At 50.1% G+C, this 12469-nt stretch overlaps 1 protein-coding gene across 1 annotated transcript in view; it reads right to left on the bottom strand.

Annotated features, from left to right (window-relative positions):
* Nucleotides 1–12469, bottom strand: part of LOC116954711 (histone deacetylase 4-like) — a 253867-nt gene that overhangs the window by 207544 nt on the left and 33854 nt on the right. Inside the window, exon 2 of the mRNA XM_076052508.1 lies at nt 3136–3512. Coding sequence (XP_075908623.1) covers nt 3136–3157 — 22 coding nt within the window. The 5' untranslated portion in view covers nt 3158–3512. The remainder of the gene's footprint in view (nt 1–3135; nt 3513–12469) is intronic.

Below are 12469 nucleotides of genomic sequence, written 5' to 3'. Positions count from 1 at the left end.
CCGGGGCGGTGGTGGGGGGGGCGGCAGTGGTGGTGGGCAGGGGGCGCACGTATAGAGGAAATTCAACGTAGGAGGCAGGGGAGGAGAAGCAGAGGCGGCTGGGCTGATGCGGCCGTGTCGGTAGGAAGTCGATAGGGAAGAGAGCCTTTAAAAAAAACCCGCTCACTCGATGGGGCCATGCCGAGAAATCGTCATTACGGGTAACCGTCCCGGTTGGCACCACGCAGCCTTGGCAGAACCTCGGAAACTTTTACTCACTGAGGGGGGGGGGGATGGGGGGGAGTGGTGCAAGTGAGTGACGCGCGCGGCGACGCGGAATCCGAAATCCTAACCGCCGTGACGCAAGCGAAGGAGCTGCACGTTGTTCTGCCCAGCGAGAGAGGGGGGAAAAAAAGAGTCCAGGGCTTTTTTTTTTACGTGTTATGCTTTGTTCCTGTTGCGTGTGTGTGTGGTGGTTTTTATGTATTTAAAAGCCTGCCCAGTACATCTTGGTTTAATTTTTTTTCGACGTCAAAATGATATATATGTATTTTTTTTACCAGGTAAGGCCCACTGAGCTATGTCCCTCTTTTTCAGAAGCGACCTGGCTATCACAAATGATAGCTTAAGGAAGTCGCTTATTGCGTGGAAATGTATAGCAGCCAAACACTCTAAACGCGTGACATTGATTGTAGATGTGGAGGGGAAAAACCGGAGGACCCGGAGAAAAATCCACGCGACCACGGGGAGAGAGAGAGAGAGACACCGCAAACTGCAAATATACAGCAGGCATCATGGTCGGGATCGAACCCACGGCCTCCTTCATACCAGGCAAGGTAGTTATAACATCTCGCCAAAGCGGGGCCCTGATACATGCGGCAAGCCGGTAAGCACTTTATTTATCAGAGTTTGAAATGTGCGGTTACCGAAAAGGCTAAAAATGTACAAATTAACCACCCCATCAGAGCATGTTTGTTTGCATGTTCACCACAAGTACTGTGTGTGGTTAATGCAGTACTTGATTCCTTGCAAAAGCTTTCTATTTGGTGTTTGAACATCTTAACACACCTGTATTATTGCCAGAAAGGGTAAACCCTATTCTTAATTTTTCATATGGGCAAAAAATGTCCCATTTTGTTAACCGCCTCAGTTAACAGCAAAACTATCAAAAGTTGCTGCTAAGTGCCATCCTGTGTAGCCACGTGGCGGCGTGCTATCTTTCTGAACACAGGCCCATTCCCTATTCGGTGACTATGGCTCTCTCTCAGGGACTGTGGTGGGCCTCACTTGTCACCCCCGTGTACCGGCGGAGTCGTCGTCATCATCGCGATGCAGCAGTCAAGACACGTCGTGGAAAACGTCGCGGAAACGTGGCAGAAACGTCACGAAAACGTCACAAAAACGTGGCAAAAACGTCACGAAAACGTCACGAAAACGTCTAGAAATGTAACAATCGGCACAACGGAGCAGATCCCGCAGCACTGACACACGCGGCAAGCCCACAGTCCACACGCGGTCGCACCGACGAGCGGTTTTACACTCTGGCAACAGCCTCAGGCTGCCCCCAGCCTGGCACAAGCTGCCGTGACTTCACCACCGGTCAGCGCAAAATGCAGGTGGCTGTGAGGTGCAGGAGTGTGTGTGTTTGGTGCAGTTGGAGCACACCGTGATACACACCTGCAGACCCAAGTTCAATTCCCACTCACGAACGATTATACGAACCGGTCATGGGCATCCTCGAGGTCGACTCAGCCACAAATAAGTACCTGGTGTGATTTGTAAACATCGCCACTAGGGTGACAAAGGTGGCTGGGCATGATGCTGGCCACTCACCTCCTCGTGTTCGGTGTTCGGACTTCATAGGTGCTCGTTAACATGCACTTTCCCGAAAAGTCTGTTAAGGCTGAAGGGGGAGATCTGTGTCGTTGTCTGCACATCCATGCCTGCGCATGAAAACGCATGTGTGTGTAAGCAGCTTCTGTTCGGCTGGATAGAGGGTGGCTAAACGGGTGCGGCACGGGCTAGAGAAGAGATGGAATTGATGTGGTACAAAAGGGTGTGGAGGTGAGTAACATCGCCGATGACTGGCACGAGCGTTGTCAAGATCGGCCTCTGTGGGGGGAGGAGGCTCGTTGGAGGATACTACTGGAGGCAGTCGCGATGCTCGCAATAACGCAAGCGGAGCGACGGGCAGCTAAAACATATCGAGGTGTTACAGTAGGGAGTACAGGTGAAGCATCTGTCCGTCATCTCAGTCGATCACCCCATAACACCTGGGTCTCTTCCGTGACCTTCCTGAAAGCCTTAGACACTTCGTGTGGCCTCAAAGCGCACATAGCCTGGCACAAGCGCTTTGGTGACATCACTGCCACTTAATGGCGAACGGCGGCAGTTGTTCTGTGCGTGTGCATTTCTTCTCTTCTGCACTGGTCACAACTCTTCCCCTAAGTTCAGGCCCAAGACCTTCTTCCTCTCTGCAGCCTCTGACCAAGTCTCTCCCTCTCTCCAAAGTGCCTTCTTTCTCCAACTGCCATCCCGCCTTGACCCACAATAACCCAGACAGACATTTTTCCCCGTGCTCCACCCCTCTAATTGAACCGCACTGTGTGGCGTGTGCGTGCGTCTGCACGTGTACCCACATACGTGTCTGTACGTGTACCCACGTACGTGTCTGCACATGTGCGCGTACACTGCGGGAAGCAGCGGCGCAGTGATTGGCGCGCCGCGCTACGAACCCGGCGACCTGAGTTCGATCCCCGGTCGCGCACCTCCAATTAGCACGGTTGGCTACGTACGGTGCGAAAGAAATTCAACATGCACAAAATACCGGTGAGGATTATCTGAACAGGTTCTGGGCCTCCCCTAGGTCGACTCAGCCTCAAATGAGCACCTGGTGTGGTGAGTAAACATCGCCACTGGGGAGACAAAGGCGGCCGGGCGTGGCACTCACCACCCACCCCCTCATGTACCGTACAAGCCTTCATAGGTGCTTGCTACCAGCACCTTCTCATACAGTCTGTCAAGGCTATAGGGGGGATAATTTGTCTTCTCGGTGTACGTATACGCGCGTGTGCATGCGTGTGTGCGTGTGTGCGTGTGTGTGTGCGTGTGTGCGTACACGCGCGAGCGAGCGCTGCTCTCCATGCCGAGCCTGACCTGGCGCGTTGTAGGAGCTCATGGTCCGAGTGTGCCCGGCGAATCGGGCCGGAGTCGGGGCGAGTCGGCGCGCGTGCGGTGAGTCTCTTGCCCCGGGGCGCGCGACGCCCCGGCAAACCACAACTGCCAAGTCCTCACGATCCTCCGCGGTTCTTTGGGATGCCTCGATCTTTTTCGCGAACCTTCACAGTTCTTCACAATCCTCGACAAACCTTCACAATCCTTCACGAGCCTCCACTATCCTCCACGATCCACCACGAACCTTCTCCACGATCCACCACGAACCTTCTTGATCCTCCACAATGTTCTGCGATTCGTCACAATCTTTCAGTCCTCCACGGCCCTTCCTGATCCTCTCAGCACCGGGGGGGGTATTCCTGTAACGGCACACGCCTCGCGCTCTTAACAGAGTACTCGCTGCGCGGGAGAGATCACCCGTTCACCAAAAGCCGCAGATTACAAACAAGTGCTACACCCCTTTGTCAATCCAGTCCTGGATGAAGGCGTCCCTTACACCATACTTCACCACGCTGGTCAATGCAGGTTGATGAAGGGGGGCTCTGGACCGGTTCAGATATCGCTCTCTAACAACGTCATTAGTGACCAGCAAACCAAACTCACTTCGCCGGGTTCATCGTGCACCACCGCTACCCCCCCCCCCCATCTGGAACGCTCTTCTTTCCAATATTAGGAAACCATTGGAGCTATGCACTTATAAATAATCTAGATTAAAAAACTCACTATGTAGACCTGCTTTTTGCGTTTAGTTTGTTATCATTCCCCCGCACCTCTGATTAGCAAGGTGGGCTAAGTAGCGTGCGAAAGATTTCCAACGTATATACATACATAAGCACGGCAGTGACATGGCCGAGCGGTAGTGTGTTTGCCTCTTGCTGCAGAGGTTCACGGTTCGATTCCATTGGCCACCCTGGTTAATATTGTGGGTTGTAATAACTGTAACACTACTGCGACTACTACGTGCCGTCTGTTTCACAGTGGAGATTAAAGATCCCGTGACGTCATTCTCAAGAGCAGGCCAATGCGTATGACGGCACCGCGATCCAAATATTGCCAAATAAAAACAAAAGTACCGGCAGATTGCTCAATTGGAATGATACGCAGAGATCACCGCTCACTCCCGCGAAAAAAAAAAAACACAGAACCTTCGTGAAAGTAGTCTAGACGCGAGACTCGGTGACGCTTTCCTGGACAAATGAGCGGGAATAATAAAATTGGCACAGCTCAACTCAGACACGCCACCCCATGTGTCATCGCCTGCAGACTGAGCGATGGCGACTTCAACCGTATTACCGAGGGGTTAGAGGAACACAACTTTTTTTTTTACAATACGGCCCCTGACGTAGCTTAAACGAAGGTCAACTAACTTCATTATTATTCATTATCCAAGTTATGGCGTGCCAATTTACAACATCTAATTAACAAGATTGAATGTCAATTGTCAAATTTTGTGACACGCACACGTGCAATTAGGATTGGTGCATTTTTTTGCGCTTTCGGGATCAACGTCACACACCTTCCCTTGCTAAAACGTTACAGCTAACAGAAATTAAGTCTGCATCGTTTTACTCAACCGGGTTAAGGATCCCGTGAGATTCGTTACCTCTAATCCGTGAGCGCGACATCTGGGTCATTATAACCGTTCAAACAAAACAACCAAACCGCCCCTCCACCCCCCGATCATTTTTGTGCTACAATCCAGTTTTCGAGGCGTTTAACACAATTTGGGATTGCGAGTCGCGACCGGCAAGACATTGACCGGGCGAGGAGGGGGGGGGGGGTTGAGCAGCGTTTAACGACGCTGCGGATGAACGCAGGGCGGTTATAAAGGGGCGTTCCGGAAGGCCCCTGCGTAGGGAGCTTCGGGTAAACGTCTTGCGGTAAATGACCGAGCGGAAATTCAACCGAGGACGCACAACAGAGAGAGAGATAGAGAGAGAATTGGCCGCGTGGTGATGGCCGGCCATGTGACTACAAGCACTGCCAGCACCAGGTACACGATCGCCTTCAAGATTCTGAACGCAGGTCTCCGAACACCGGGTCCCAAAAGGCCCCACCACAATTTTCGTAAAGCGGGCCAGCAAGAAACAGCACTGGTATCAAAGTTGGAATAGATTTAGAAGCGTGGCGACACGTTTCTTGAATCGGTATTTTGGGGTTAGATGGCGTAAATATGAATGTGTCGTAAATCCAGCACCACCACCCGACACAGCCAATGACGAAGGTTTGTCACGTGAACAAAACGTGCCACTTTGTTACTACCTCAGCACACTGGCTCTGTGTTGGACAGTAAACCCACAAGATTTACAATTGGAGTACTGTGACATTGCGCTGGCGATTACAACAACCGGTCTTGAGCAGGCGATTTGCCAAAATTGCGAAGAAGTCTTCCTGCTTCCGGTCTTAAATAGAGTCAGGTGATGTCATCACTGTGTCGGGTGGCGGTGGGTTAACGACACAGTTTACATTTACGCGATCTAAGCCAATAAACTTTCGGATGAATAATATTGGCCGCGAAAGCCGACATGTTAAATTGATCTACTGCTCTAAATATAAACCTACCGGGGTTGCCATGATCTGGTAACACAAGGACGTGCCGCAATATGTACGGTCGTATATCTTTAACACCAAGGCTTTTGCGACAAATATTATGGCTCACAATGGCGTTGTGTGGGTCAGATCGCACACGTTTGTTCATCACGTGACAACTTTGTGAAATGGCTGTGTCGGGTAGAGAAGGGTGTGTGTGCGACACGCATTTTATATACACGATCATGGCTACGTACGGTGCTAAACAAGTCCAACGTACATATGTGTGTAGTGACATAAATGGAGTCACTTTGGTGTTTAGCGCCAGCTACTGTCACAAGAGTGGAACTGTGCGTCTTGAGCCTCTCTCTGGCACCAGAGTAGGTATGGCATGCAAGCGGACCCTAGGGGGCAGGGTTCTAGTGGCGGTCTGAGAGAGGGCAAGTAAGGACGTGACAGTCTGAGTGAACCCGAGAGGGCATGTGACCGGGACAGGGTAGCGTGGGGCCCAAAAGGGGGCTCGAGGGACACGTGATGCTTGGTCGAGAACCTTCTGGAAAGAGCCAGAAGGGGGCGTGGCCGAAGGCGGAGCGAGGACACGCTCGGGAGCATAAAAGGGATGTCCCAAGAGCGATCGCGGGTGTCTTCTGGAATCAACCCGCCGGGCTACGTCTCGTCGATCTTCGTTCCTTAGTCGTCACGTTCGGCATCGTGGGTCAGGCAGGACGTTCCTGGCCTGACCCAGTTATGTAGTTACCCTGTTGCGGTCTAGTTAACCATCGTTGTGCGTTACGTAGTTACCCTGTTCGGGTTGTGGAATGAACGTGTTGCCTCCACGTTAAAGTGTGTGTCTCCGTTAAATATACTACACGTGCATGCTGCATGTACTTTGAACTTTTTGTCGCACCGTACATAGCCAACCACGCATGACCATTGCATCGTCCGTTTTGCGAAGTAATTTCAAGTCGTGATTTATCGTGGCCGCCTTTCTGTCTCCAAGATTTAGACTTCCCGTCTTTGCCTACGAAAAAACAACCATAATGATTAAAGTAAAAAAGAAATTAAACGCCAATAACCCATATAAGTATTAGTGTAAATTCACAAATAGGTTTGGCGGGATCACTCCATGGCCTAACCCAAAAATCTATTGCGAAAAATGCTTTGCAAAACATTTCGCGGCACAAATCACAACATATAGCGATGATGCCATCATAATTTTGTGACAGTGTGTGCGTTACAAGCGCCACAGACGGTAACGTTACATCGATCAGAATAACTTTGAAGCCACCCTCTATTCATCCTTGACTCACATCCGAGAAAAATACCAGATTATATAAACCATGTAAAATTACAAGGTAATGGGAAACTGATATCGCAATAACTGTCATATCGTAACATATTTATGAGAGCCTTTTTACCAGTATCAAAATGATGAAAGCATAAGAATAGGTGTAACACCGTGCTATTAACGCTTTGATGTTTGCATTGCCTTTGTACAGTTCGCCTTTTGGAATTATCTGGTCTGACACTGGTGGTGAGACAAGGCCATAAAGAAGGCTGTCTCTGGTGTAGGCCAATCAGTTTCAAAGACAATGCAGATAATATCAGAGCATGTTTGTTTGCATGTTTTGCCACAAGTATGAGTTGGTTAATGCAGACTTGATGCATTGGAAGAGGGGTGTCTATTTGGTGTTTGAACATTTTAACACCTCCTATGTTATTGCCAGATAGGTTAAAGCCTAGGTCTTTGCATTGTAACATTTTATATCCGCTTTGTATCAAAACGGATGCTATTGTGGTGCAACGATAGGCAGCACGCTTTTAACCAAGAAGGTGGCCGGTGCAACCCCGCCGGCGACACAGTCGAAGCAATGGTGCGCAACGCGGGCGTCTTAAATCCCCCACAGCAACAACGTCTCCATCCATCCCAGTAGCATCATAGGCTACACCAAAGTTTGTCGACCGGCAGATCGAGTGTGGTGGGGCAAAGTGTGGGTACAGTACTCTCAACACAGTTAATAAGATGGCCAGCATGGAAGAATAGGCGAAAACATACCCCCCCCCAAGAGGGGCTTCGATTGAGTTCCCTCTCGTCCAGGCCCTACTGCCAGCAGTCGTGCGGGGGGCAGGCAATTGCAGGGCTGTATATCGAGCCCTATTTTAACATTCACTTCCATTGTGCAACTTGAGATGCGTTCCTGCGGAAAACATTTTTCCCCCACATATGTAATAATAACATCACGCTTAAGAATGGAGCAAATCTTTTTTTACTCACTTATCTAATAGAAAATTGATAATTTTATGACAAGATTCAAATAATACTCGAAACGAGTCGCGAAAATAAAATACCGTACGGTAGTTGGCTTTACGGGTAAATTTGAGCATTTCTGACGTCACTTTGCACTTAATTGGGCCCCTTTTCAGATATCCCGACTCACTTTCCCACTGTTGTCAGAACGTCGGGAACCCTGCGCAGTGCCGTCCGTGCCAGGCGCGGGTTGGCCCCCAAAGGGGGAGCCGAAGCGAAACGAGCGCCGCGCTTTTGGGAGGGGGGCGACGGCAGCGCGGAGAAGAGAGCGCGGGAAACCCGGCACCACAGTGTCAACAGCGCGGCACGCAGACCACACTCCGGAGCACGCGCAGTGGCGGGGGGGGGGACAATCTACACGCGCCCACCGTGCATCGCGCAAGGATCGCGAGGGCTTTGAACACAACGCGGGGGAACCCTCGGTTTAGAACTGGGGGAAGCGTTGAGTTGCAATATAACGGGGGGGGGGGGGGGGGTGACTGTTTACGTGCGTGTAGGACTAAGTTACGTTGAGAGAGACGGCAAGAGGATCACGCAGATTAGAGGACACACACAAGCTGACAGAACGATCCAAACTGCGAATGAAGCAAGCGGGGGCTCGGGCAGGACACAACATGGCTAACAGGGAAGATGACCGGTGGTCAAGAATAGTAGCGGGGTGGTGGCCAAGGAACGAAACGTGTCCGGGAGGACGTCCACTCGGGAGACGGAGCGATGCCGTACGGCTCGTGTGTCAAGGCGCTGGGTGGGATTGTTGCATCACAGGATCGTGAGACATGCAAGAAACTTATGGAGGCCTTCATCCAGCAGTAGATTGACCGTGGCTGATGATGTACAGTCTGCACTCCTATAACGCCGCGTGTTGCTTTCATAACGCGAATTCGATGTAACGCGATGATGAATGTATTGTGGAGCACATTTTTTTACAACGTGGATGCGAATTGGATATAACGTCGCAGCGTGAGAAGAATAAGCACTTGTACGGCTGCCTCAGCATAGCATTGCACAAGGCGGGATGCTGCTGGATGCTTCTTGATGCTACCAACGTGCCTCAGACTTTGTTCAGTCTGCGTATATATCTCACGTATTATCGCGGACTGTGCTTCACCTCTATATTATGATTTATTATAACGCAATTTCTCAATAACGCGGTGTCCTTCAGGAACGCAACTACTGCCACGTTATAGGAGAACAAAATGTATCGAGCATTGTAACGTTTGATGGTTCAATTAAAAATGGATTGAGAAAGGAAACATATGGGTCCTCCCGTCGTCTCGATGGGATCTCGCTGGAAATGAGCAGTGTTTTCTGTGGCTGTTGTAGTTTGGCCTCTGTGCCTCTGGTGGCGAAGGTTTCCACCCCGGAGTTTCCACACGCGGTCGGTCACACACGTGGTCATACACGCGGTCACACATGCAGTCACACATGCAGTCACAAAGACAAAGATCCCCCGTATAGTCTGTAACAGACTTTTAGCAAGCACCTATGAAAGCCGGCAGGACACACGCAGGGATGGGTGGCCAACACCACGCCCGGCCGCCTTTGTCTCCCTAGTAGCAATGCTTGCACACATCGTGCTAGGTATTCATTTGAGGCTCAGTCGACCTAGGGGAGGCCCAGGTTACCGATTCAGATAATCGTAACTGGTGTTGGCTGTAAGTGGGAATCAAACCCAGGTCGGTGGGTTCGTAGCGCAGTGCATTAAACGCTACGCTACCGCTCGCCGTTCACACATGCGATCACACACACACGGCCGCACGTGGCCCTGAGAGCCGTGTGCCAACGGCAGCCTCTGTGTCCTGAGCACCACATTACACATTCATCATTATGAAAATTAGGGGCCGTCCATAAATGACGTCAAGCGATTTCGGACGATTTTTGACCCCCCCCCCCATCGTCATACGGCGTCACAAAAAGTCAGACCCCCCTCAAATATGACGTCACAAAGCTCTGCCCCCCCCCTCCCCAAAAAATATATAAAACCTGCTTCAAATCGCTTTAAACTATTGTCATTGTAGTGCGAATTTAATGTGGCACTACACTCTGATGTTGTAGGATAAAACCTTTATTAAAAAGTATATTTAATTAAGTAGAACGTTTCTCAACCCCCCCCCCCTCGTCACACATCGTCACAAATGTCTGACCCTCCCCCCCCACCCAGGTGTGTGACGTCATTTATGGACGGCCCCTTATGACTAAGCTTGTTTACCCATGAAAGCCTCATCGAGCCTCAATTCTTCATTTTTCGGAGGGTCCAGTTAGGTTTGCACAGAAGGGGGCGATGTTGCTGCTGTGTGCGATCCCAATTGATAAACTTGCAGGTCCTGTCAATTATTGTCATTGGGATGTTTAGGCCGATACCAGATACATTGTGTGTTTTTTTTTAGCTATGGGAGAAAACCGGCGAACCGAAGATCCAAGTTTATTTTGTTTAACCAGGGTGAACTCAATGGACCCACAATAAGAGTCTCGATTGGAAGAGTGACCCGGACCACCGGATTGACAAAAGCCATTCTTTGCTGTGAGGCACCCTGCCTCCCCGAATGAGGATCGATCGCGTGCACGATACAATTTATATATCCATGTTGCTCGGGTCTTCTGTGGAATAAGGCACGTTTTGAGTGTCAAGGGTTCTCGCCCGATATGAAATAAAGGTTGTGATATTAATGTATTCCAGAGTGCTGCCCCTCCTACGGACAGGGTGACGTTACACCATTGTTACTTTCTGTATATTGTTGGTTTATTTTATCCACAGAGTCTAGTCGACGGAAAGCTGTACGGATTTCATCATTCTCTCAGCTCCGGGTCGACTAAAGCAGCCAAAAACGTTAGGAAACCACTCGTAGTCATTAAACGCTGGCGTTGAGGATCGCCGTAATTACCACCCCAGGAATAATCAAGTCAGCCAATCAGCGAATTCAGTAAATGTTTTACAAAACGCATACAAGCCAATAACCGTGCCTGGTCTTCCTCGTAACGCTGCCGATTTATCTCAGCCTGCGTCTTCATTCGGACTCGTTAACATGAGCTCGTCATCGTCTGGGTCTCTGGCGGGGCAGTCGGAGTCACCGTTGTGATCGGCGATCGGCGTCCACCCACGCTCATCCGTTGGCTCATGAGAAAAACAATGTTGCCGGTTATTTACGTCACCGGGATCATTAATGGAGCTCAACACTGCGTGACGCCCTGACCCACGTCGGACAGTCACCACCTCATCCGAGCCTCACCAGTTGACATAATATAGCGGGAGGCCCATTAAGATTCAACTGCTCCCCCTGCCCTGCTCCCCACGGCACACGCTTATTGTATGTACGTTGAACTTCTTTCGCACCGTACGTAGCCAACCGTGCTAATCGGAGGTGCCGGGGGGGAAAGGACAACAGACTAACACACAAAAATCAATTCTAATATGGCTTCCTAATATTGGAAGGGTGTGCGTTTCGAACGACCGCAGAAGCGCATCTGTGCAATGCAGTGATCGTCTTTATGTCTAGACCATTATAAAGGCCAGCCACTATTGATTGGTAATTGATCGATGACATTTACCAAGGAAAGTCTCACAATAGCCTCAAGGCTCTTTTTTGTCTCTGGAGGGTCCTGCTAAGCGTTCATGGGTAGGAGTGATGTTGCTACGTATTTCTCAAATTCAGCAATTCGCGGTTTATTTATCAACATTGTCAAACTTTGGACCAAGTCATAGTTCATAGTTCCATTTATTAGGTAAAGCCCTGTGAGCCATTCGGCTCTTGAATCGGGTGCAACCGCAACAAACAAAAACATGAACAAGAAAACATCTTAAAGTGACTATATGACTGTCGCCGGCACACGCAGCCTTCTTTTATCCAAGACGGTAAAATATCACGAAATCTTGAACGTCCATTGGGAAACCGTGGAACCAAATTCAACACTGGGCAAAAAAAAAAGTTCAATTAATCAATTTGCTGAGAATGGGGGGAAGGGTGGGGGGTGGTGCATCGTCAAATCTCCAGTATGTACAATTTTGTTTTCAAAGATGTGAAAAAAACGTAACGATTCAAGTTAGTTCGCGAGCAACAATGCCAACACGGACTTTTTTTGCTTATCATATCTCTTGCACTGCTCCGCCCCCCCCTCTCTCTCTCTTCCGTTTCACTCCGCGCTTGCCGGGCCACTCCGCGGCATTGCTTTTCATTTTTTCCACATTCTCCGACGCGTTATTTGATTTCACTTTTCGAAAGCGTCAAAGGGAGGAATTGTTCTGGCTCCGGAGAAGATTTTTGCAGCAACGCACGCACGCACGCCGCCGCCAAATGTGCATTCCTGCGTGTGTCCAGCTTTCCGCGCTCGGGCAACAAGGAAAAATAGCAATGGTGAAAAATAACAATAGTCGTTCGTTCTTTTTCCTTCCTTTCTTCCTTGGGATCGCGTTCAACTTGGGCAAGCGCACGCGCGAGCACCTGCAGAGTGTTGCACCAGCGGGAGGGGGGGGGTGTCACCGCA

This window comes from Petromyzon marinus, chromosome 56, assembly GCF_048934315.1.
Source record: "Petromyzon marinus isolate PM22_M1 ecotype Great Lakes invasive population chromosome 56, UKy_Petmar_22M1.pri1.0, whole genome shotgun sequence".
Taxonomy (NCBI): domain Eukaryota; kingdom Metazoa; phylum Chordata; class Hyperoartia; order Petromyzontiformes; family Petromyzontidae; genus Petromyzon; species Petromyzon marinus.
This window is presented reverse-complemented; position numbering and strand designations above follow the sequence as displayed.